The 27174-nt window shown below is 32.9% G+C and overlaps 2 protein-coding genes across 6 annotated transcripts; one reads left to right on the forward strand and one right to left on the reverse strand.

Annotated features, from left to right (window-relative positions):
- Positions 1 to 277: 277 nt before the first annotated feature.
- On the forward strand, positions 278 to 8650 carry LOC113864590 (protein FAR1-RELATED SEQUENCE 3-like). Its single transcript, XM_027498479.1, has 6 exons — positions 278 to 553; positions 1743 to 4059; positions 4149 to 4238; positions 4568 to 4717; positions 7922 to 8037; positions 8273 to 8650. Exons 2-5 carry the CDS (start codon positions 1858 to 1860, stop codon positions 8030 to 8032), a joined length of 2553 nt encoding a protein of 850 aa, XP_027354280.1. The 5' UTR covers positions 278 to 553; positions 1743 to 1857; the 3' UTR covers positions 8033 to 8037; positions 8273 to 8650.
- Positions 8651 to 10216: 1566 nt separating this feature from the next.
- On the reverse strand, positions 10217 to 20574 carry LOC113864801 (serrate RNA effector molecule-like). 5 transcript variants are annotated; one of them, XM_027498919.1, is made up of 12 exons: positions 20019 to 20574; positions 19016 to 19143; positions 14629 to 14680; positions 13585 to 13659; positions 13414 to 13488; positions 13232 to 13279; positions 13006 to 13074; positions 12087 to 12887; positions 11953 to 11998; positions 11336 to 11586; positions 11056 to 11238; positions 10217 to 10626 (listed from the first exon to the last, which is right to left on the reverse strand). In XM_027498919.1, exons 1-12 carry the CDS (start codon positions 20408 to 20410, stop codon positions 10566 to 10568), a joined length of 2181 nt encoding a protein of 726 aa, XP_027354720.1. In that variant the 5' UTR covers positions 20411 to 20574; the 3' UTR covers positions 10217 to 10565. The 5 variants fall into 5 exon arrangements, with proteins under 5 accessions (XP_027354720.1, XP_027354721.1, XP_027354719.1 ...); XM_027498920.1 differs by having other exon boundaries at positions 19016 to 19140; positions 20019 to 20522; XM_027498918.1 differs by having other exon boundaries at positions 14620 to 14680; positions 19016 to 19140; positions 20019 to 20484.
- Between the last annotated feature and the right edge of the window lie 6600 nt (positions 20575 to 27174).

A 27174-nucleotide genomic window follows, 5' to 3' on the forward strand; every position in this document is an offset into this window, starting at 1 on the left:
AAATTTTAATGTTTATAGATTAAATTAATATTAATTTATTTTTTAATTTTTATTCAAATAAAAAATTACTTAAATTTCTCCTATCAACATAAATATAATAAAATATTTATAATGTTTTAAATTAAAATATTGATTATCTTGGTAATAATTATTAATCTATTCTATTTACTATTTTTAATTTAATTTTTATATTTTTAAAAATATAGCGGATTTTTATCACTTAGTGGTTCTAATATACTAGGACATAGTTAAAATCGAAATAAAAACATCCAAAAATAATTTGCACATGATGTGGATGAAAATTTTCAAATAAATGAATATTTAAAATAAGAAAAAGAAAAGCATGAGTGTGAACTGTGAAGTTTAACGAAAAGTCGAATTACTTTGATTCTGGGTTTTTGGTATTCCCACTCTTCTACGGTGAAATTCAAACTCTTCTTCCTCTTTACTCAAAATCCTGAATCGCTGTCACTAAGGGTTTGTGGTCCAAAACGCTGGGTTTTGATTCAATTCATAGTTTCTGGTTCAATCCAACTCTTCTTTTAGCCCTCTGGTGGGTGAATTTTGCTTTCCTGTTCTTATTTTTCTTGTTCATTCACGACAAAGGATGCAAAAATTATGAGAATGCTCTTTGAGAATTGTAAAACTGCAAACATGATTTTTATTTTGTTTTTTTATGGTTAGCAATTGTAGTGAAAATTATTGTATGTATTGGAGATGCTGTAAACATGACAATGTGATATTCTCAACGTGTACTTTTATTGAAGATGGGGAATAAAGGTTCTTGAATTGAATGGTTTCTGTATTTTTTTTAAGCAACAATGGGCAGGCGTCTGAAAACTGATTCTAACCATAGGTGGAAGTATTTACTATGCAAGTTGTAAATTTTTATGTGATTAAATTGTTATTGGATATGAAGAAAAAACGTTAATAGATTGAATAGTTTCTGTGTAGTATTTGAAGCAACAATGGGAGGTGTTCTGAAAAACTGACTCTTACCATAGGTGGAAGTATTTACTTTGCAAATTGTAGATTTTTTATGTGATTAATAATTTCTTTCAACAAGGCAATGGTGGTCTAGATTATTTTTAAGTCTAACTTCAACATTGTAGCAATATGCTACTCATGTTTGAATGCAATTATTGTTGTGCTAAGGAATCCTTGCAGTTTATTAATTTAAGGTTCAGTAATTCTTTAACAATCTTGAGACTTTTATACTATTATATTCCTTAATATCCAACATTCCAACTTTGGTCCTTGTTGTTCTTTATACAGAACAAAGTCACATTTTAGAACTAGAAGCTTCTAACATTAACGTGTGAACTATTTTGAGTATAAATATTTTTTTTTCAATTAAAAAATAAAATTATTTTGTTCTATACTAAATTCAGTTTGATTTTTCCACTAGAAATGTTTAACTAGTTTCAATTAAGGGTTTTCTGAACATATAAATACTAATTTTCTCTAATATTTATCAAAATTTTGTTTTTGTGGGTTTTAGACCAAAACTAATAAATGCCTTTAATTGCCTTACCCAAGATTCCACAACTACCCTTTCTGGGTTGGTATAAACTAGCATTTTTATGTGATCAGGTCCAATATCTCTTGTAGTTGATGATTTTGGCAATTCCTTCGTCCTTTCTTCTAGGTTCTACAAGTTGAAAATCATTGCCTATATGCATAATCATATGTTTTCTACAATTTATTACAGACATGATGTTCTTATTCAATTTATTCTGTAGGTAGTGATAATGCAGGCAACTTCCATCATAGCTTCAAAAGGATTAGCTATGAATCACTTTTTCTAGTCTTTCCAAGGGAAACCCTTGAAGTGCTCTTATCATTAGCTACACTATCATGGATGTTGAGGCAGTAGATGAGGGGGAAAATAGTGATAGACCTGCTTCTAATGAAAAAGGCCAGGAACAAAATATGATTGTAGACTTGGCTGAGAGAGAAGTAAATAATCAGGATGGTGAAGCATGTAGGAAACCGCAAGTGGGTATGCTGTTTGAATCTGAAGATGCTGCAAAATCATTTTATGATGCATATGCAAGACATGTAGGATTTCGCACACATGTTGGTCAATTCAATCGAACTAAGCCTGATGGTCCAATTATAACGTGGGACTTTGCTTGTGCCAGGGAGGTATTTAAAAGGAAGAATGTAGTTAGTTGCAATGCAAAGCTTAGGGTGGAGAGAAAAGATGCAAACTGGGTAGTGACAAAATTTGTTGAGGATCATAACCATTCCCTGGCTTCATCTAGAAAGGTGCAGTACCTTCGACCCCGTAGACATTTTGTCGGTGCTACGAGGAATGTTACAGAGACATTTGATGCCAGTCATGATTCCTATGTTTCCATGAACGGAAATCATTTAGAACCGGTTAGTTTAGTTAGCAGTTCCTCACCAGCAGAAAAAAGTCATCCAATGAGAAACATTGGGTCTTTTACCTATGCAAGATCTTCTCAAAAGAGAACCCTTGGAAGAGATGCTCAAAATCTTCTAGATTATTTTAAGAAGATGCAGGGAGAAAACCCTGGCTTCTATTATGCAATACAGCTTGATGATGAAAATCGCATGACCAATGTATTCTGGGCTGATGCAAGATCAAGAACAGCTTATAATTACTTTGGTGATGCTGTAATTTTTGACACAATGTATAGACCAAATCAATACCAAGTCCCATTTGCTCCATTTACAGGAGTCAATCATCATGGTCAGATGGTTTTGTTTGGTTGTGCATTACTTCTAGATGAATCCGAGTCTTCCTTTACTTGGCTGTTCAGAACATGGCTATCTGCTATGAATGATCGACCCCCTGTCTCCATAACCACAGACCAAGATAGAGCCATACAAGCAGCTGTTGCCCAGGTGTTTCCAGAAACTCGCCACTGTATTTGTAAGTGGCACATTTTGAGAGAAGGTCAAGAAAGATTGGCTCATATTTACCTTGCTCATCCTTCATTCTATGGGGAACTATATAGCTGCATCAATTTTTCTGAGAGTAATGCGGATTTTGAATCAGCATGGAAATCTCTTCTGGATAAATATGATCTCCAGAAAAATGATTGGCTACAAGCAGTGTATAATGCTCGCAAACAATGGGCCCCTGTTTACTTTCGTGGTACTTTCTTTGCTGCAATTACTTCAAACCATGGAATTAGCTCCTTTTTTGATGGCTATGTAAATCAACAGACAACCATACCTTCATTCTTTAAGCAGTATGAAAGATCTCTTGAACATTCATTGGAAAAAGAAATAGAATCAGATTATGAGACCTTTTGCAACACACCTGTACTGAAGACTCCATCACCAATGGAACAACAGGCAGCAATTACATACACCAAGAAGATTTTTGCTAAGTTTCAGGAGGAACTGGTGGAAACTTTTGCTTATACTGCAAATAATGTTGAGAATGGTGGTCTGGTCAGTAAATACAGGGTTGCAAAATATGAACATGATCACAAGGCATACATGGTCTCAATTAATATCTCTGAAATGAAAGCGAATTGCAGCTGTCAGATGTTTGAATACTCAGGCATTCTTTGTCGACATATATTGACTGTCTTCACAGTTACAAATGTTCTAACCCTTCCATCTCACTACATTTTGAAGAGATGGACAAGAAATGCAAAATCTAGAATTGGAACAGATGAAAAAACAACATATTTACTTGGCATCGAAAATCTGACTGTACGTTTTAATAGTTTATGTCGAGAAGCCATTAAGCTTGCTGAAGAAGGGGCAATAGCTGTTGAGACTTATAACTCTGCTATGAATGCTTTAAGAGAGGGTGCTAAAAAGGTAGGTGTTGTGAAGAAAAATGTTGCAAAAGTCATGCCTCTGAGCACTCAGGGTAATGGAAGTTGTCAGGAAGACAATAGCAAGAAGAGCCCTTCATCAATTTCTGAAGTTATCCCATCATTATGGCCTTGGCAAGATTCGCTGTCACATCACTTCAATCTTAAAGACGTTGGACTTCCTGTTGCTGATCTGAATCACCCTAATATGGCTCCTGTTTCTATTCACCGAGATAATGGGCCTCCAGATAACACTGTATTGATCTGAATCACCCTTATAATTATTAGGTTATTACTGTTAAGATATGCTGGTCATGGCTTTAATTGACTCTCATATTGGTGCAGGTTGTCCTTAATTGTTTCAAGTCTATGACTTGGATTATAGAAAATAAGAATTCAAGCTCATCCAGTAAAGTTGCAGTCATTAACATGAAGGTATGCATATAAGTGCTTTGTATGCCTGCAAGATGTAACCTCCGTTCTCATCTGAGTTGTGCTCTTCATATCTTTTATTTATTGAGAAACAGATCTCTCAATATCTTTTGTCTGATACTCTTATTAAATTTAATGTGGCTTCAATGTGCTCTGTGGTTGGAAGAGATCTGTCTCTATCCAGATATCCATTTAACAATCATGCTTTCTGCTGAAAATATAAACAATCTAGGTTACTTCACTTACTATATTGCTTTCTGTGTGTAGTAAACACCTACCTGTTGCTGAAGACATTCTTTTCTACTTGTTAATCATTATTCTCCCTCTTTCAGTTGCAAGATTATGGCAAGGGACCGTCAGGAGAGACAGAAGTGCAATTCAGGGTGACAAGGGTCACTTTGGAGCCTATGTTGAGGTCTATGGCTTACATCAGTCAACAGCTAAATGCACCTATCAATAGAGTTGCCCTCATCAATCTGAGGGTACGTAAACTAGAATCATGATCTTCTACTCTTCCTAGCTCCTAAACATTTCACAATGCACTATACTTTTTGTGGTTGTGGTTGAAATAATTATCTCCTTCAAATGCTCTCATTTCACATAAATGAAACTTCAGAAATCAGAGCAGGAGGTTTACAGCCTATTATAAAGTTTGAGCATTTCCCCAGAAAAAAATATTTTCTTTTCCTTCCTTTTTTATTAATGACCTACATTAATAGAATACAGAAGAGGCTCTCAGTATTTATTGCTAGACCATTTATCCTTTCAGTTATAATTTACCCCGAACTTGAATTTTAAGGTAAGCCACTGAATTCTTTATTTCTCTAAATGCTCCCTCATGCAGAAGCCTTTTGAGCTTTAAAATGGGCAAAACTTAGATTGACAGTCACACATACTTTGTGTTGAAAATATAGCTAAATTAGAAGAATGGAGGCAACAAGAACTATCCTTTGGTTATAGATGCTGTGATATATAAATAGAGAGAGGTTAATCTATGATTTTACAAAGTTGCTATACTGAAATAATGTGATTGATTTACTAGGGGTACAGCTCTGTACATTTGATATGGCAGATTTAGCAAAGGTGTATTAGTAGAGTCAGTACAATACACTGGAGTATGAGAGTTATATCAACTAGCTAATGTGTGTTGCTAGACATAAAACTAATCCTGAGCCCTCACCTAATGGTTTAAGCTTTTACGGGGCTTGATTATTGATACAATATCAGAGACATTGGTTTTGCTGGGACAAATATTGTTAAAATGGTGGTATGAGCAGGTGCTATTGTCTAGTGATGAGCAGTGACATTGTGAAAGATGTGGCTTGGCTTGGTGCATAGTGGTAACACGTTGGAAGATACCTGAAAAGTCGGTTAGGTGCTTGAAAAAGGCCTTCATCCATTGAATACTTGTGAAAGATTTGTGCTTGAGAATGAGATAGTTCGGATTGTGAATTAAAATGTTAGTGGAATGTGGAGCGTAAATAAAATTTCTTGTTTCAAGGAATGGGAAAAGTGAAGACTATATAAAGTGAAAGGACCCACGGGCATTGGAACAAATCCTTTTGACATTTGGGATCCTCCTATCCCCAACAAGTGGTATAAAAGAGATTCTATGACTGATTGATTAAGAGTTCAATCCTTGTCTCATCCATGTTTTTCTTAATGAAGTTGAATTCTTGGACATGGTAAACTTGGTCTATATATTGGACACACAAATCCAATGGATTTTTGTGTGAGGGGAAGTGTTAGATGCAAAACCAATCATAAGCCTTCCTTGTAGCACACTGAGAGTTAGTCCATGCATAGTCCCTCAAAATGAATGCTCCTAAGCATGGAGTGTTAATCATTGTGTTCAATGCTTTGGAAGTTTTGTATAATTTTACTCATACAACCCTGAAGTGTGGTTATTATATGGAGCTGGAGTTGATTCTCTAGCATATTTAGGGCTCGATTATTGTAGAAATTCTAGATAGTACTGTAGTGAGTCCCATGTTGAAATTAGAAGCTTAGATGACATTGTATATAGTTGATTACTAATAAATTTTCATTTTCCAAAGGGGACATGGGTGCGAGATCGGAGCTTTTGAACAACTAGTTTCTTGGTAACATAATTACAACAACAAATTTTTTTTATCTTACTAAGTAAAGTCGGCTACATGGATTATATGACATCACTAAACTCAATCAAAAACTAAATTTCACAGATATTATTTATAATGAGATTTCTTCGATGATTTTCTCTAAAGTTCTTTTTTATCTTCCTTTAATCTTTTTCATTAGGATAAAGACCATATAATCAACCCTCCTTATTGGTGTCTACAATGACCTTCTTTGCACATGTACAAATCAGCATAATCGATCTATTATCATCTTTTCCATAATAAGTGTTATCTCAATCTCTCCTTATATACAATTGTTTCTTATCTTGTCTTTAACTTATAGCCACACAATTAACTTAGCATTCTCATTTTTCCCATTCACTCTATTTTCTTGTAGTCTCTTTAAAGTCCAATATTTACTAACATATATGATAACTAGTCATGTTACAATTTGATAAATCTTCTGATTGGTACTTTGTATTCCCTTTAAATATCTTTGTTAATTCTCCATCATTTTGTAGAATTGATCCCAAAGCACCTAAATTTGATGACCTGTGGATCATCTTCAATTTTGACTTCTAGTGCATTATCAACATCTTGTTCCTTCCTATAATAATAAAGTCCAGTTGTTTATGACCTTTGAGTTGTGACCATTTAATTTTTGGATCCATAGCTTTTCATGTTCTTTGTTTGTGACTTTTAAAACGAATATCAAAGACCAAGACTCAATGTGCAATTTTTACCATGAGATAAGATTTTCTTAGAACCATAGGTGGAATCAATTTGCAATTTTTACAAACTCTTATCCGAGCTCCTTACCAAAGTGGAATCAATTTGCAATGTTCCTTTCACTTCTAAAAGCAAATGTTCATAATCTTGAAATCATAAGCTAAAAAGCAATCAAGAATAAGTTGTCCTTTCCCATTTAGCTCTCCAAAACTAAAATCAACATGAGCTTTCTGAAATTGTATTGCCTAACAACATGATGTCTGATTAGATCCTCACCAAAGAAAATATTTTCATCTTGTGGAATGCCTTGAACAACCCCTCCAAATTTCTCCAGAACTTCTCTTTTAAAAGAGCTTCTGAACTTAATTGCAAGGCATGAGCACTGATGATATTGACAGTTTCTTGATAATAAGAGAATGAAAGTTATTTAATTCAGACAATCTAATGAGTACATGATTATTATCAATTGTATTGGACATCTATCTGAATTGAGAACATCCAACAGTTAATACTTCCATAAATGAAATCTTGAAATGCTAAATAAAACTGTTACTATGTTTGAATCCTGGATTTTCCACTCTGGGAAGAACTTTACCTAACTACCACCCCTTGAATTGCATGAGATTATGAAAAATTAGGTTTTGATTATAAAATTCAAAATGTTAATGAATTTAGATGGTCCAATAGTATTTGATATTATTCTTAGACTTGATATCGACAATATTATTTCAATTCCATATTTCTTTGTACGCCTATGTTTGGTTATGCAATATTCTGCAGTCTTAGGAAATTTAGTGTTTCGTGTTCTATAAGATTGTGTCCAATGTATTTTAACGTAGACATTTCTACTTCTTTCAGCTTCAGGATACAAAGGCAACTACTGGGCAAACAGAGCTGAAATTCCAAGTTTCTAGAGATACGCTTGGTTCCATGCTGAGATCTATGGCCTTCATCAGGGAGCAGCTTTAATAGTTGTAAGCATTATATGTCCAGCTCTTTGCTATCTTTCTTCAAAGAGATGGATAAAATCATAGTTTCTATGCTCAACATTTTCTTTTTTCTTGTCCTGCAATTCAACTTAAATCATCAAGGATAGAAGATGACTAGTGTGAAGAGCATTACATCTCTTTGTTCAGTGTTAGACAGATGCCCATGAATTTCAATAGATAGGTATCACTTACCTTTTTTAACCTGATTTTCTTGTCACAGTTACTACAGCTTTTGGACGGATAGACAGTGATGGGAATGTTATAGTGCAATACCATGGAGACTCATCCATATTGTGAAGGACATGTTATTCTTTTAAGGATGACCATTTTTTAATGTACCTAGTGTGACCCTTCAATATTTCATTGTGCAAGTAGCTAGGAATTTCTGAATAATTGTTTATACTAGAATTGAGTAGGTCTTTTTTTTTGGCCTTTTCTGCTTTCCTTCTCCTCACCTTCTCTAGCTTATAGATTATACACCATTTCCATCATGGAAATATATTTTGTATACATGGAACTCCTCCCATGTTGTATAATAAATACAAAGATCTCAACATTTCAAAGTTTACCTATAAATTTTATTAAAATATTTCCTTTTAAGTACTTTGCAATGGATCAAAATTAAAAAACAAAACTCCCACGTTCGGAGCAGCTCAATTATCCTCCCATCAAACAATTTACCCGCATAATTTCCCGAACTACATAACAAAAGCATTTAACTACCCCATGGCTAACCTCATCACCTCAAATGTCGTAGGCACTACCTTCAAATCCAATAAACACTGTTCTTACGCCACTCACCATTGAAACCCCTTTTTATCCATGAAACCACCTATCCAAACCTCAAGGACTGACAAGTAGAAACCAAATCTTTGTCCCCAAGGCTCAAACTCCATTATAGTCCACCAAGAAAGCTACCACTCACCTAAGGGTAAGACAAAGGAGACTAACATGTTTGTCATACAATTTACTCGTGTGAATATAGCACTATATTGGTCATGTAATACCAGCGTAACTGGTTTTCGTTAATTATGATAAAACAATCAAATATAAAACAATCAAACAGAAAATGAATCAAATTACTACTTTTAAAAGTTTAAGAATTAAAATGCCCGTGACCCAAACTTTAGCAGGACAAATTAGAACCTCTCCCTATGTTTGGTCTTGTTAATTTCAACTTTTGGGGTTGAGTTTAAAAAAAATAATTATTAGACTTGTATCTCTAATGTAACAACTATTTTTCAATTAAAAAAAAATTACTATTTTGTATGTTTAATCTCAACTTTAAGAGTTAAGAAGTAAACAAAATCATATAATGAAGTAGTTTTTATTATTTGTTATTGTCATTAATGGATGTACCATACTGTTTTCCATAAAATAAGGAATTATGAGGCTTCCCATTGACTATTATTATGCTTTTGTTTCATGCCTCTATTTTCATAGGGTTTGTTCAGGGTAATTACATATTTAGATTTTAGTTTTCAAATGTGAAATTTTACAAATAAAATATGTTCAGTTAACATAGAGAACACTTGCTTTGAAACTCAAAAAACACTTTTAACTCAATTTTTAAAATAACAATAATTTTGTTGCAAAAACAAATTATTCAACTCCTTCATAATTCTTGGAAAATGCAACCACCATTATGATCATCAATGTCATGTTCACGACCATCACTGGCCACTATTGCTATTATTTCTATCACTACCTCAATAATTATCATAGTAACAATCTTATAAATACCACTGTAGCAAATGCCATTATTGATCCTTGTCACAGCTACTACCACTGTTATCAGTGTCACCATTTTTATTATCACTATCACAATCATACCATTATTACCACTATGATCACTATTGTTACTTTTTCACTTGCTCCCATCATCAAACAATTTCTCTGTCCCACTGTCAATTAATTTCCATCACTTTTTAATTATTTTATGATGGATAGACAGTTAAATAAAATAGAGAAATCTGTACGGTCTAAAAATGAATAGGATACCAAGTTTAATTAGACTGAAGTTCAGACAATATCAATGTAAATTACCCAACTTATAAAAGTGAATGAAGCCTCAAAATGGGTATTTTTTGTGCTAATGAATGTGTATTTCATGAAATAAATTCACCATTCCGCGTACCAAATATGAACAAGCAGTAAATCTCGTGTATAAAACTATAGTTTTAAGTTACTGTTTTGGTTATGAATTTAATTTTGTAGAAAGTACAAATATTCTTTTCTTGGCATAGAAAATATAAATCTGGATGCACAAGTTCTAAATTTAAATTCAAAATATGGAAGTGACGTATGTTAGCACTCTCAAAATTCAATGGTACACTCCGTACAAATTTACGGAGTACTGACCTAGTTATGCAAAAGGATAATTTAGTAACAAAATATACAAATCTAAACCCTAGTGCATTAGAAGTCGATTCCCATGACAAATATCCGAAAATAAGATTCTCCGACAAATTCACAGAAGATAGAGACGACAGGTTCAGCCACCACAATGACACTTACAAACTCCGATAGTCTATCACAGTGACCTCGTCTTCGGGGGCATCCAGATCTTGATAACTGTACCATATGCAAAATAATTAAGTATATTAAAAATTGATATCTGCTTTCATCTATGGCAGCCACATGCTTGTTTACTAGGATATGCTTCTAAACTTCGCTAGCCATTCTCCTAATTTCTGGCCATAACTAAGGTAACAAACACACTTAAACTCTGAAACGACTTTCCATTTCACAAACAATAATTCAAGGCACTATGCCACTGTTTAAATATGTCAGATTATAGACAAATAAGGCAAGCACTTAAGTAAAACTAAGCATTTTTAGGCCAAGTGCAAGGAAGATTAAAAAATCACCAAATGTACCAAAAAGAGCACAAATATAAGCTATTTGAGTGGATTTCCAGAAGAACCACAGACATGAGTGAGAAAAGACTGATAGGAGATACCACGCAAAAATATCCGTGCAAGGGTCATGCAGAACATTTACCTTCGCATTCGCCGAGGATCTGGTCTAAAAGCTGGAGGAACTGCAATTATTGGTGCTGTTCCACCCATATGAGGGCCAGACCGCATCTTTCTTCCAGAGGCATCATATGAAGATGGCCCTCCTTGCTCTCTTAACATCTGCATTGCAACTTCTGGCGGAGCAGGAACAAAGGGTCCCAAAGGCCTGTAGAGTTATAAATCATATAATCATTAACAAAGGCTTAAAACATCAAAAGAGGTGCATCAGAAGTGGAAAGGATAACAAGAATAGCGAAACCAACCCAGCACCAGGCACAGGCATCAACACTGGCGGAGGAGGGGGCATATCTGATGCAAATGGGGGTACACCAGGCCCTGCATATGAATCATACATTGTTTCGTCATGGTCTTTAGACTGCCTTTCATGGGCTGGGGAAATATCAGGCCTATCTCCATCATTTACCCTGTCACTCCGATCATGATCTCGCCGATTACCACGATCATCTCTCAATCTGCCCTCAAGACCTAATCTTCGCTTTAAAGGCCTGTCCTTCTACAAATTGGGAGAAAAAAATGGACCATAAGAATATGAAACTCAACCATGATATCAGTCAGAAATACAATGCCATGCTTAAGTCAGAAATTTGTAAATGCTGATGCATCTCATCATTTACACTCGAAAGCGTGCAGAATACATTTAGAGGAAATTTTGAGAACTTCACTATTTGACAAGCTTTGCAGAATCCTTCCACAATGTTGTCAAATTAGGGATACACACAACTACCAAACCTTAGACCAAAATGTTCTCACAAGTCACAAACATAACCATAAAATACTGTTTCCAAATCATGCATCTTTTTTTGTAATGTCATTTTTCTAGGAATATATACTTGTATGTCAAACAAAATCAGCAGTCCACCTGAGGTTGCTGCATGACAGGTGTCCCACCAGGAGCATCCGGATCACTACAACAGTAAGATCATTATAAGTGATATTTCCACCAAAACCTGCAATAATAACCCCAAAACAGAAGAAGCCACTGCTATTACTTACTTCATGTAATTTTGAAAATAGAGGTCCTCGCGTACTTTTGAAGTTTGTTCCAGAACAAGCTCTGGGTGTTTAAGCTTCAGATGTTTGTGCACAAATTCAGCAGCATGAAATAGCTTAGTGCAGCCTTTAGCTCCACAGCCATACTTCCATCCATATTTTTCATCCCTAATTTTTCGAACATATGGATCCAACACTTCAACTGCTGCAGCATCTATCTTCTCCTTAGCAGTCATTACTTCCAAGGGATCCTGACCATTCAGCCTTCCCTGCCAAAACAAGTCAAGTTTCTTCTCCCATTCAGACCCTGACTTACCTGGTTCTTCATTCCCTGTTGCTTCTGGCCTCACATGCCTCAAACCCTTGGCTTCATTAGTCTCAATCATGCCATAATAATCTACACCATGAATTCGCCAAAGATATGTAATAAGTGTGTCCAGAAGCTCAACACCCTCTAAACCCTTAACAGATGTTAAGCCTCGTATAATTATTATGGGACCCACAGATCCACTATGAGCCTTATCATCATTTTTATTGTGATCACTGCTGCATAAAATATTATCTTCAATCCCCTTCTCACTGTCAAGCTTGTGAACAAGGGCCCGAGCCTGTTGAACATCAGCTTGTATTCGTCTAGGTTCAGAACTGATAGGGTGAGCCTTTGGAGCAGCTGAAGAATCATTTTCTTTATTAGATCCCCGACCATGTCTTCTTCGTTTACCTCCAGTGTCTGCTTCCTCCTCTGAATTTGGCTCACTAGCTTGCCCTGATTTGCTGGATGTAGAGGCATTTAAACCAGGATTTCTGTATTTATTGAAATAGAAAATACGGATCATAGGAAGAATAGTGAGAAGCATGAGGATGAAGGGCAGACAAAGAAACATAAACACAAGAGCAAGTAAAACAAAGGACAAGAACATACAGATCCAAAGTTCCACTCTGCAAATCAAGCAGAAAATCCCTTGCTTGCTGTCGAGCATTTTCATTCCTCCTAAAAGATGATGAACCAAACAGAACTCATTACAAATTAGGCGTCTTAATACAAAAATTAATCCACCTGCATATCTAGTAATCACCTGACAAAAAATAATGATCCATAATTCCATATATAGTGCTTAATTAACACTGTAAGATTGATATAAACGCACCTTTCAATAACTGTTAGCAAATTTGTCGGATGATATTTATCTTTCAACCTACATCAAAAAGTAAAACAATACAAAAAAAAAAAAATCAGATCATTTAAACTGAAAACAATATGGTAATGATAACAGTACAGGGGAAACATTTCATGATTGAACTACAATTATTCGAAGAGAAAAAAAAATACCACTCCTCATCCTTATGAGCATTAAAATAAGCTCGTTTTTGGGTAGAAATATACTCTGATTTGTACTCTTGATACCTAAAAAATAAATTGCAAGTAGTCACTTGTCAAGATGCAAATTTGCATTCTTACGCAAATTTGTCAAGATGCAAATAGACATTTTCAAGAGCTTACCTACGCTCTGCTTCAGCTGGTAGTATATCATCCTCAAGCTCCTGAATGAATTGCTTATAGGACATCAGCCCCTCCCTGGAACAACATATAAATATCTTAATCCTAACATGCTTTCCTAGAAAGATCATTAAACAGGTAATAACATAATCACAAGTAGATATGTTACTTCTCTTTTTCTTGATTGAAGATACACTAGGGGTACAGAAATATCACAATTAGATATGCAGTAAAGAGCACAGGATACAATTGTTTAATCGACTGAAAATGACAAATCATGTTAGGAGGGGGGGAAAAAAGAGCAAGACATGAATAATGTACTGGTTGCTACAGAAATTCAGGATCAGGAAGGTCACAAGTTTAAGAACATGGAAAAATAATTGGGTTTCTTCAGCCAAGGAAACAGTTCATGCAACATTAATGGATGAAAACACGAAGGTTAATTAAAACCAAAGTCTAATATTCACTCTTATAATTAAAACTATAATACTGCAATTCAAGTGAAGGCAATTCAAAATTAAGGTTGTTATACTGAACCATAACCAAAAGTCAACCAGTAAAAAAGAATTACACATTGAGCTGACAGCTGATACTCCCATCAACAACGACAACGCTCTCAAGAAATATTGCACATGGATTAGGTAAACTGAATACAATGTATTCATATATGGCATGTTTAAAAATTCTTTTATTAACAGTACAAAAATATAATTGTGCATGTGCCAAAGCGCATGCAGCGTTAATGGCAGCAAGTAGTACACATCCATAATCTCAAAAATGACATCTCATCTTGGCCTTGTTGGCTGTTGCAATTAGGCTTCAATTGAAGCCTTTCAGATGTGAAATTAAAATGTTCACAGATTGTTTAAAAGTTTAAGCTCCTCAGCAGCATAGTCCTCAAAAGTCCAAGTTTCATGTCCACATTTGCATACTCAAGTACATTTCCACTGACAACATTCCTTGTCTATGCTGGACATGAAAAGCTATAAATGGCAAGAAATATTTTTTAATTACTGGTTTGGATGAAAGAAATATTACAAAGCTGACCTTTGTGCACCACCACTTGGCAATTCTCCATAGCCTCGATTTGATTCCATATCTGCAAAAGTACAGAAAAAAAAATAGAAAGTAGAAACATATAAATAGTATGATGTTATGGAAGGCTTTAGAAAAAATCATAGATCTTAAGCAAATACGAGTAAATCATAGTTATCAATAGCGGCGGAGCGGCCCTTTCCCGCGACGGAGAGCCTGTCGCGTCGCTTTTCAGAGTAGCGGCCATCACGCCGCAAATAGCGGCAGAAAACTCCGAAAATAGCGGATGGAGCGGCCGCTATCTCATCCTCCCATGTTTCCGTTTTTGCCCCTCATCTTTTACGGTTGGGGCCTTTTAAGGGGGGGCAATTTTGGAATTTCGACCCCCCTTATATTTCTGAATCATCTTCTTCAACCCTAGCCTCCGTCAGCTCTCCTCTCTTCTGTTCTTTGTTTTCCGGTCATCCTCCGTTTTCTGTGCTCTGTTTTTCCAGCGAGGCTTCCATTTTGATTTCCGGTCATCTTCTTCGTCTCCGACGAGCTTCTAAAGTGACCCAAATTATTTTGAGTCATTTTCTTCATCTCTTATCATCTTCTTCAAGGTCAGCACAACTTTCCGGTCATCTTCAGCAGACTTTCGGCGAACTTTCCGGTATTGAACATTTGTTTTTCCTATATTTTTCTCTGGTTTTTTACTCTTCTCTGTTTTGATTCTTCTATTATTTTCTGTACAAAATTTTGAAAGCTTAAAAAAGAAGTAATGGCTACTCCTCCCATTCAGTCACAAAGAACCGGTTCTGTTTCGATTTCATCCTGTGCATTAGTGAAGCCTTCAGGAAATAATTTGGATATAGATTGGCAATGGAATAGTTTGAAAGACAAATAATAAAAAGTCTGTTACTTGTGATTTTTGTAGAAAAACGATTACAGGCGGTATTACCCGAGCAAAGAGGGACCAAATGGGAGTGAAGGGAGATGTTGATAAGTGTCCAAGGATTCCCAAAGAAATAAAAGAAACACTTATAGCAGTTCATGAGAAGAAGAGAATTGAAAAAGAGGTATATTTACTTCAGCATGATGAAGATGATGATGAGGAAGAAGAGGTGCAAGAAATTCAAAATATTCGTAGTGGAAAATGACCTTCAACCTCAAGTGTTGCATCAGCTTATGTTAGTGGTTGTAATGCCACCAAAAAAGGAAAAAATGTCAAGGGCCTATTAGATTTATTGTGGTTAAAGAGTCCAGAAACAAGCATCAAATTAGCAAAATCAAAAAGACAAACAAGTATAAATGTTGCTTGTATCAAAGAGGCAAGAGCAAGAACAATTCAATACATAGAAAGATTTCTTTGTAGGAATGGAATTGCTTTCAACGTTGTGCGCTCAAAAAGTTTCAAATTAATGGTTGAAGCTATTGGAAACTATGGTCCACATCTAAAGCCTTCTACTTATCATGAGTGTAGAGTTCCTCTTCTTAAAAAGCAGTTAGAGTATACAAAAGAAATGTTGAAAAGTCATAAAGAAGAAAGAGAAAAATGTGGATGTTCAATTATGTCAGATGCGTGGACGGATAAAAAAAATATAACATTGATCAATTTCTTAGTAAATTGTCCAACTGGTTCTATGTTTGTAAAGAGTATTGATGCATCTGCTTATATGAAAACTGGAGAAAAGTTGTTTGAGCTCTTGGATAGCTTTGTTGAAGAGATTGGAGAGAAAAATGTTGTACAAGTAGTTACTGATAATGGAAGTAATTATGTATTAGCCAGTAAGAATTATTCTTAACTCTCTATATTAATATCAGTTTCTAATTATTTTATTAGTTTCTAATTTTAGACTATGCAATTTAATTTTAGGTAAGTTGTTGCAAGCTAAAAGACCACATTTGTTTTGGACTCCATGCGCTGCACACTGTATTGACTTGATATTAGAAGACATTGGAAAAATACCTAGAATCAAGAGAACAATCCAAAAAGGAGTTACTCTTCTGAGTTTTATTTATAATCATTCATTGACTTTGAACATTATGAGGAGGTTCACAAATAAAGCTGAATTGTTAGATATGGAGTAACAAGGTTTGTCACAAAATTCCTCACATTACAAAAGTTGCATAATAAAAAAAACCTTAGAACAATGTTCACTTCCAATGAGTGGTTAAAGTCCAAAACAGCCAAAGAAGCTAAAGGAAAAAGGGCAGCAGACACTGTGCTTATGCCTTCTTTTTAGAATGATGTGGTTTTCAGTCTTAAGGCTATGGGGCCACTTGTGCAAGTTTTGAGACTTGTTGATAATGAAAGAAAGCCTGCAATCGGTTATATATATGAGGCAATTGATAGAGCTAAAGAAAGCATTCAAAATGCATTCAAAGGAAATGTAGACAAATATAAGGAGATTTTTGCTATAATTGATAGAAGATGGGAGTGTCAACTTCATCATCCATTACATGCTGCAGGTTATTATCTGAATCCTCAATTTTTTTTATAGCAATAAACAAATTGAGAATGATCCTAAAGTTGTGGAGGGCTTGTATAAATGTATTGAGAGGCTATGTATAAGTGAAGATGATGTAGACAATGCTACAATTCAATTGTCAACATATAGAAGAGTTGAATGTCTCTTCGGTTTAAGTGGAGCAAAAAGACAAAGGGCTACAATGGCTCCTGGTAAGAGATTTGTTTAATTTTTTTTATTGTAATGTAATTATGTAGATATAACACAAAAGGTTAATAAGTTGATGCATAACTTGCAGCTGAATGGTGGAAGAATTATGGAGTACGTACACCACATTTACAAAACATTGCTATTAGAGTGTTGAGTTTGACTTGTAGTTCACTGGATGTGAACGAAATTGGAGTACTTTTGAGCACGTAAATAAATATCAAGTAACTTCAATTTAAAGTTCTTATATTAAAAGTGCAAATCTAATATATATTTTTTTATGGTAAAATAGATTCATTCTAAAAAGAAAAGCAGACTTGAGCATCAAAGGTTACAAGACTTGGTTTTTATTAAATATAACCAAGCTCTTAATGAACGTTTTGAGTGTTCTGACGTGGTGGATCCTATTATCTTAAAAGATGTTGATGATAGTAATAATTAGTTGCTAGAAGGAATAGCTGGAGATGATGAAGATGCTGTAGATGAATTAGTGTTTGATGATGATAACTTGACTTGGGGAGCTGTTGCTAATGCAATTGGGGCTAGTGAGCCTATAACCTACACTAAGCGACAAGCTAGATCAAAATCCAAGACAACTATAATTGCTTCTTCATCTAAATCTAAGGGAAAAGGGAAAGAAATTGTACAAGAAGAAAAAGAAGAAGAAGAATGTGATGAGGAAGACTTTGAAGAGGAGGAAGTTCTTTATAAAAGTAGTGATGAAAGTGAAAATGAAGAAGACATGGCAAATCTTGGAGATGAAGATGATGATAATTATTAAAATATTTGTATTTGAATTGAACACTTAGTATTTTTAAACATCTAAGCATTAGAGACTTAAATTTAGTTAGTTAAATTTATTTTTATATTTTGTTGTTACTTGTTATTGACATCTAAGCATATATATATATGTGTGTAATTTAATTTATGAGTATATTTATAATACCTAAAATAACGACCATCCCGCTATCCGCTATGCCGCTATAGCGTTTTTGAGGTCGGCTGCTCCGCGCTGCTGTCCGGGATTGACTACTATGGAGTAAATAGCAACAAAAGTCAAAGAAACAAACAAAATTAAGGGAAAAAAAATCAAATTTCAAATACAAGAGTCAGGACATCTAAAACATTGAATCAAAGTGAGGATGGGTGTCAGCACATTGGAAAGAAGAGATTGAGAGTTCAGAGTTCAAAACAAAGGTGATTCAGAGTTTAGGAAAGAGAAAAGAATGGAGGTGGCTGCTGCCATAAATACTTTCTGGAGATGAGTGTTAGTGGTACAAAAGAGAGAAGGGTGGGTGGGTATTGCTTCATGAGGGTGTTGCGAAGTAGAGAAAAGAGTGGAAACTACATCCAATCAAAGTTTATTTTAATTTTAGATAAGAAGGAAGAAATCTCAACTTTAACCCTAAAAAACTACTGATGACACTGTTTTGACAGGCCGTGCAGCTACAAAAACTGCTATTCAAACTTCATAGCAGCCCATTGCTGCTCTGTACTGCTACGTTGCTCTAGTCCCACTAGTGAACTATTCATAACTATGCCACAGGTAACAAAATGCAATAAAGAAACCATGAAATCTAAGAGTGAGAAACTCAAATTATTATACAAATACATTTTCTTATTCAAAAGCAGGAGGTAATGAGTATAAGAAAAAATAACACAAGAATTAATGTTATGGATAAAATGGGTATTAAGTTTATACCGAAAAAGATCCTAGTACTTAGTAGCAACTACAGACATACCGGAAATTCCATTTTGATATCCCCCTGCAGAACGATGTCCAAACCTGCTAAAAGACTTCTCATCTATATAACCAACTCTTCCACCCACTCCCCTTTCATAACCTCCATAATAATCATATCCATGTCTGCTGTAATAGGATGATGAGGCAAAGTAAGGGTAAAAGCAGATTTGCATAAAGCATGAAGTACAGCTTAAATAAAGGGTGTACAAAGAAATAAAGGAACTAAGTTCAACTAGCATAGAGAAACAGAAAGAAACATGTTAAGCACACTATAGCAAAGACTTTTCCATTACAACATAAAAAACAAATATCATACCACGCCTTATGTCTCTCATAGCCATAGGAAGAATTTAATCACCATGAGAACATATACAACTCTAAATCACTCCACATATAACAACTCATCCTTACCTAGTCAAGTTGCAATAGTGAAATTTATATTATTCATTTCAATTATTAACATACAAGAAATTATAACAAATAGTCATAGTACACCATCAGCTTTACTAGTATTACATTACACTATTACTACATGCAGTGGGCACCAGAACTACAGTTTTCACAGAAGCAGCAACCAATTCCAATAAATCATTTGTTCTAACAAGGGATTATTATAAAACTTGATCAGATTAAGGTGATATTCCCTCTTCAAAATGGTGGGGCAACTGCCATTTAGAAACAAGAATCGCAACATCAAATAAACTCAAAAGGTAAATGCTATAAGGTACAAAACAGTTTTCATGAGTTACACGACATTTCCTCTCGAAACAACATTTCTCTCTTTTAACCTTCTTTCACTTCAACCATATACCGATCCTTCTCCTCATTGGTTGAAAATTATTTCGTAACACTTCTTACAAAATACGTACCAAATAGCAGTAATGCATTGCTTAACACAAGGAGCACAGCACTCGATTTCAATATCCTAAAACCTAATAGTAAATTCATGGCAAGCATACGGCATTCAATTCTCAAAATCACACAAAGACAGCGAATTCTACCTATCATCGGGTCCGTAACCGCCGCGGGGACTGGCTCTCCTTCGCTTGAACGGCGGAGGCGAGCGCCGAGGAGAATATCGCCGGTCGCGATGAGAAGGGCTCGGGCTGCGGCGGCGCTTGAAGTCCCTGTCCCTATCTCTGTCTCTGGGAGGCGGCGACACGTTCCGGTCGTAGAAATCGCCGCTGCGGCGATTCGGAGGACGATCAAAATCCCTATCGTCTCTGCGGTCTCTGAAGTCTCTATCCCTGCGGCGGGACGAGGAATGCTGCTGCGGCGGAGGAAGGTCATCGTCGGCGACGGAGGAGGGAGGAGGTGGTGGCGGCGGCGGAGGAGCGGAAGAGGAAGGGGATTTATCGAGCGAATCGAGAGGCATGTTGATGACTTCGGCCATGGAAAATGGAAAACCCTAAAGGACCAAAAGAGATACGAACGAGGGAGTGAAGTGATGGGAAATGTGGTTTCTTTGGTTCTCTGTGTTTTTGCTTTGTGGAATAACTCTCCTCTTTCAGTGGAGACCTGATGATTTTTCTTTTACGTGTGCAGTTTCTAAGGCTTAAGCCCTAGCTGCTCCGTTTGCAAAGAAATACTCTGCTTGAAAGATTAATTTTTTTTTTTAATTACAGGTAAATAAATATATTTTAGAAAACTATATTATTATTAAATGACGATGATGGTAATAAAATCGTATATTTTAAAATGAAAAAAGAATAATGGTGCTCTTATCGTTCATAATTATGGTTGTATTTTTTAAAATAAGAAGAAACTTAAGATATGAGATTTTCCAAATTAAAGTAAAAATTATGTAAATTAAGATATATTATTTTTATATTTAAATAGTTTGATATGTTTTATCAAATATCATATTTAAATTTAAAAATAATTAAGTGAATTTAATTAATAATATTTGAGAGAATAAAAGTTATAAAATATAAAATATTTGATATTAAAAAAAATCACGTAATATTAACGAAATAAAGTGTGAAATATAAGAGAAATTTGTGTCTTTTGAAAAATATTTAATCACATACAACAAGAAAAAAAAAATATGCAAGGCAATCTCCTTTTTCCCATCTCCTTCTCATAAAATAATGGTCTTAGAACATATCTTACACTTTTTATATTAAATTAAGCATATTGTAGATTAATTTAACATAAATTAATGTAATTTTCTTTCAATTTATTTAATAATGTTGAATTTTTAAAAACAATTATTTTAAAAAACAAAAATGCTCCTTAAACATGGAATGCATTTTAATATAATAAGTTTTATATCATTTAGTGTTTATTTAGTTTAAAATTGAGTAAAATTAAATTTATTAAAACTAATATTAAACCGTTGACAATGATTAAAATGCATGTAAAAATTAATTTATACATACATTTTTATTGAAATGTTATTTTCATTAGAAATGTAAAACACTTTTAATTTTTTTTTTTTTTGTGTGTGGCTTTTAATGGCTGTGTCAAAATTAGAAGTGGTCCATTGAATGTCACCGGGGATAAAATATTTTTGTTATTTATTATGATACCCTTATCGATCTTAGGAACACTGCGACAAGAAGCATGGAACTAAAATCTCATCCATCAATGATCCATTCCATTCCTCATTTGAAACACTGCCACCGTTGATTGATTTTGGCAAATTTTATTTTATTAGGATTTATTTGCAATTATACGGTTGAATTAAGGACTGTTCTGCTAAAAAATATAAAATTTACCTGTTTATCAAGTAACAAAACAAACAAAGTTCAAATAAAAGTTAAGAGAAAATGTAGGTACTGTTCTATTGGTGTTATTGCTAAATATTATCAATTAAAATTAGAATTTTATTTTAATAAATTATTTATATTTAATGTTATTACAAAACTTTAAAATTTACGGTCAACGGTATACTATTTTATTTTTTTAGCGTGTGTCTAAAAGTACATGAGAAAAAAAATAAAAAAATAATAAATTTTATTAAAATTATAGTAATTAATATTATTAATGCATTGAATTTAGTGTTTTTATGTGTTTTTTTTAAAACTTATTAAATATAAATTTTTACTGTGTATAGTTAGATGTATGTAAAAAAATTAATAAATATATTAATAAAATCTTATTATTACTGATTCTTTACATTGAGTCTTAAAAGTTAAAATTACTTCCTCTATCTTATATTAATTGTCACTTAGTATTAATGTATATACAATTATAAAAAATATAAATTTCACTAAAATAAACCTATTAAATGTGATAAAGTTATTACAACATGGGATAATTAATTTTAAATTTATTTATATTGTTAGTTAGTAAAAATGATTTTTAATAAATAATGGTATTATTGAAAAAATAATAAAAATATTTTGTTGATGTTCTAAATTTTTGGATTTCAAAGGAAAATAAAAGAAAAATGTTTAAAAGGCAAGAAAAGAAGAAAAAATGTTTAATATAAAATACAGAATTAAAAAATATATGATTAAAAATATTTTAGAGAATATCTCAAAAAAGTTTAACCACACTATACATTTAAATTACTTTATTTTATTTAATTATTTATTTATTTTGTTTGTTTTGATTTATGTAAATATGATTATTTCAAAGCAAATTATACTTTTTTTTATTAGATTTAATCTAAATACAAAAACTCAAACTTAAAATCTTGTTTAAGCAATATTGAGCTTGACAATTTAACATATATTTTAGTGAGTTTATTACTGAAATAATTTATTATTATTATTATTTAAATAACTATAATAATACAATTAAAAACTAAATATGCTATTTAAAATTTCATTAAAATCTTTAATATTAGTGATTATGCATACGTCTTCATGAGTATGTTTATAATTTTAAATGTTTTTAAATAATAAGTAAAAATGCTTATACTTTAAATATAAAAGAATATATTTTAAAAATGAAAAACTTCAAAAAGTATTACTTATTAAATAACAATAAATTTATTATTTTGAACATTATTCAACGTAATTATGTTTAAAAATATCATAAAACACTTAATTATACATAAAATTTTAGGTGTAATTTGCATAGTTCATTGTCCTCAATAATAAATTTCTCTTATCGATTTTGTCTTGGCAATTCAAACATATAACTAGTCATACCTACATAAAAGTTTTAAAAACTGTAGTCTTAACATATCTTGTTTATTATCTTTAACTTTTATTTATTGTTATTATATAAAATTAAATATGAAGATTTTAAGATTTGATTAAAGGCATAAATATGTTTTCAGTCCTTATACTTTAGTAAATTTTTTGCATTAATTTTTCTAAACAATATTTTTTATTTTAATTCTTATATTTTAATAAATTATTATTTTTAGTCTTTCTCTATGATTTAGTTCAATTAAAAATTAACATTCAACAACCTCTTGGCAGAACAAATTAATATCTCATTCTTTTTTTACTATTTATCTAATGTTAATAAAATTTTTGGTGTTAAAATGAAGCTTAATTAGATAATTTGTTTGCCTATTCATGTGTCATAGTTAGATCATATTTTCATAAGGATTTAACTAGTGATAGAAGATATTTAGCCTTTAATTATATGTTAACTTAAATAAATTATTGTTTATTGAGTATTCTAATTTTTAAGACAATTATGTAGAAGATTTTAATTCTTTAAATAAAATGTTGATGCTTAAAGAAAAAAAATATAGAAGATTTTAATAAATTACATTATAATATATAGTATTTTACTATATTTTTATTGTTCTTAGGATCTTGAGAAAGGGATTAAAAATGAAAGATATCAAGAGAATCAAGAATAGAAAAATGGGAGTAGAACAAGTGAGTATTTCAACATCTAAGTTGAACGTTTTAACACCCTGAGACTTAAGAATTTAGTTTCAACACTACTTAGTGAGCATTTCAACGCTAAGAGGTTTTTGAATTTACTACATTCTTATAAAAAGCCTATGCTCAACACACATAAAATGTGCATGACTTATTTTAACATCGTACTTAACTCTAAAATCTTTGAAGGTTTGTAAAAATTATTTTGAGATATCAAAAGTCATGTAGCAGATTTCTATGAAAAATTCTATCTTCTTTCTTCATTTTTTATTTATATTTGTGTTAATATGTGTAACCTGAATATTCATGATTACAAGGGGATGAATTTCTATTTAATTCTCATGTATTATTAATGTAGTTTCATTTTTTATTTATCTTTCTTGTAATTGAGTGAATTTCTCTGCTCTAAATTAAGAAATTAGTTATTAAGTTTTGGAATTATGAAAATATGATTTTTGAAACTTTAAGAATAAGGTTGATTTATTAAAAAGGATAAAATATATAGTGCTATTTTATTTAAGTATCTACTTTCTTCTTTACACTTTATTTTTAAATATGTTAAATAACTTATTAATTTCCTAAAAAGGTTTATAAATCTTATTTTTCTCAAAAATTTATTAATCTAGCAAACTAATCTATAACAAAGAGAATGAATAATACCTATCTTCATATTTAAAGAGTGCATAATATTAATTTAATAATAATTACTTAATTATTTTAATTATAGAGCCAATATTTATTTAAATAACACTAGTGAAAATATTAAAAACAATTATTTAACTATTTATTTTTTTAAGCGTAAAATTTAGCATATATTTACTTAAATACTTATTTTTATAAATAATTTATATTGTACCACTTTATTTAAAGTAAATAACTTATATGATTTTCGACGATAACTATTTGAAGGTATGTACTTGCCTATATTTTTACCTATATAAGGTACTTATATAAGAAAACATATTTTAGAAGTTTTGTTTTAATTTCTTAAACGAGACATTTTCTAAAAACATGTAGATACATAGAACAATTACAAATTTAGTGCTCTTAATTACTCCCATACTTTATGTAACTTTTTTTAAGTTATTTGATAATTAGTTGGTTAATATTGATAACTATTGAGAAATAAATGATAATTAGGTACTCACATCCCGTCCCATTTTCGTGGCTAATAAGACACTAGGCTAACTCTTTCAATTTCGATCATTTCCTTTCAATCTCATTGATTTAAACACAAAGGCCCCAAAGTACTTAGTCTCTTTCTCATTCTCTCAATCTCACACATTCACGTTTTTCCTTTCCAGCTGCAAAAACGTCCACAAGGACAGTTATTTAGAGTTCATAATTTCTTTCCAAAAATATTACGTTTATCCTACATGTATGCTCTCGGAAGAAGATTTAATTTCTCATATCCTTGGAGGACTCAACACTACCTACACTCCATTTATCTCAAATTGCTATTTTGCCCAGCTGGAAAAATCTATATCCTTATCTGATTTCCAATCTGAATTATTTGTTTTTGAAGCCCTCCTCGAAAATCAATATCGTAGTGTGCAAACTAATAGTTTTCCAATGGTTGCCAATAAACTTGGAGGGAGGGGAGGAAGAAATCAGCAAAAAAATAAAAATTGGCAACACCAACGTGCACCTTCCTCAATTCAAAAACCTATTCAAAGCAATAAAAGTGGGAATGTTGTCTCTATCAAAACTGGGCACATACCCAACAATACTGAGCGTGTACCTGTGTGGGCAAGTGACCCGTCCTTTGATACATATTCTTGTCAAATATGTGGCAAAAAGAACCACATGGCACTTGACTACTTCCATAGGTATGATTATAACTATCAAGGGTGACACCTACCTCAACAATTAACAGCCATGGTTGCACATTCTTATTCTCTTCATAATTAGGATACTTGGTATGTTGATAGTGGTGCAAACCAACATGTCACTGCTGATATTGGTAATCTCCACTTGGTTGAACCCTACACAAGGGATGACAAAGTAGCTGTTGGTAACAGTAATGATTTACAAATTAAGCATACTGGTAAACTTACCTTACATGCATTTAAATCCACTTTCAATATGAAACATGTTCTTTATTGTCTGCAAGCAGCAGTAAATCTTTTGTCTATTAATCGTTTTTGTATAGACAATGATTGCTACTTTATTCTTACCAGTTCTAATTTCTTTGTGAAGGACAACCTTACGGAATGCACGTTGCTAACAGGTATGAGTGAAGGTGGACTATACCCTATTCAGGTTGATCGGGAATCAGTAAATAAATTTAGATCAAATGCTGCTCTTATAGGAGTCCGCACTACTCTTGATGTTTGGCATGTTAGATTAGGCCATCCATCCTCACATATCACCAAAAGTGTTGTTAAGTCTTTTGATTTGCCTGTTTTCAGCTTCTCCAATTTGAATTCTGTGTGTCAACCATGTTTAATGGGAAAATCTAAGCAATTTCCATTTGAGGATTCCTCATGAGTGGTGTTGTCTGTCTTAAATCTTATTCATTCCAATGTTTGGTTTTCACCTATTGTTTCTTCTAAGGTCATCGATATTATGTTCTCTATATAGACGACTACTCACGAATTACATGGTTATACCTTATCCATAATAAATATGATGTTTTCTCTTGTTTTGTGAAGTTTAAGTCCTTGGTTGAAAATCGGTTTTCCTCAAAAATTAAACAACTTCAATGTGACAATGGCGGTGAGTACATTTCTCATCAATTTTAAAATTTTTTTATGTCAAAATGGAATTCAGCAGCGATTATCTTGTCCTTACACCTCTCAACAAAATGGTTTAGCAGAGAGAAAATATAGACATATTATGGAAGTTGGACTATCATTGTTGGCACAATCACATTTGCCTACAAAGTATTGGGTTGAAGCTTTTATGACTGTCATTTATCTTATCAATCACATTCCCACACCTATTCTCGGTCATATATCCCCGTACTTTAAATTGTTTACTCAAGCACCTAATTACTCTTTTTTACGCACTTCTGGTTGTGCTTGCTATCCACTATTGAGACCTTATACGAAAAATAAACTAGCTTTTCGTAGTAAACAATGCATATTTCTTAAGTATTCTTCTCAGCATCATGGCTATCGCTGTCTAGATCTCGTGTCTCAAAAGATTTATATCTCTCGTAATGTTGTTTTTGATGAACTTAATTTTCCAGCTAAGGTATGGTCCTTCTCCATCTTTACTGTTGCTGCGGGTGATTCCCTACAAGGTATGTCCTTTGATCTTACTCCTTTTTATTCTCAACTTAAGAAAAAAAAAAGTGCTAATATATGATACTATCAACTCTCCCTCCCTAGCCATAATACCCTCAAGTCCTAAACAG

The sequence above is a fragment of the Abrus precatorius genome, unplaced genomic scaffold (genome assembly GCF_003935025.1).
Source record: "Abrus precatorius isolate BTA unplaced genomic scaffold, Abrus_2018 Scaffold4, whole genome shotgun sequence".
Lineage (NCBI taxonomy): Eukaryota > Viridiplantae > Streptophyta > Magnoliopsida > Fabales > Fabaceae > Abrus > Abrus precatorius.

What these genes read in the sequence shown, in the direction of transcription:
- LOC113864590 (XM_027498479.1), top strand. Translation starts at nt 1,858, where the DNA reads ATGGATGTTGAGGCAGTAGATGAGGGGGAAAATAGTGATAGACCTGCT. An exon ending in TTGCAGTCATTAACATGAAG is followed by an intron (nt 4,239 to 4,567) that starts GTATGCATATAA and finishes TCCCTCTTTCAG; the next exon opens with TTGCAAGATTATGGCAAGGG. An exon ending in TTGCCCTCATCAATCTGAGG is followed by an intron (nt 4,718 to 7,921) that starts GTACGTAAACTA and finishes TACTTCTTTCAG; the next exon opens with CTTCAGGATACAAAGGCAAC.
- LOC113864801 (XM_027498917.1), bottom strand. Translation starts at nt 20,410, where the DNA reads ATGGCCGAAGTCATCAACATGCCTCTCGATTCGCTCGATAAATCCCCT. An exon ending in ATATCAAAATGGAATTTCCG is followed by an intron (nt 14,681 to 19,015) that starts GTATGTCTGTAG and finishes GTACTTTTGCAG; the next exon opens with ATATGGAATCAAATCGAGGC. An exon ending in CAGAGTGGAACTTTGGATCT is followed by an intron (nt 12,888 to 13,005) that starts GTATGTTCTTGT and finishes CAATAAATACAG; the next exon opens with AAATCCTGGTTTAAATGCCT.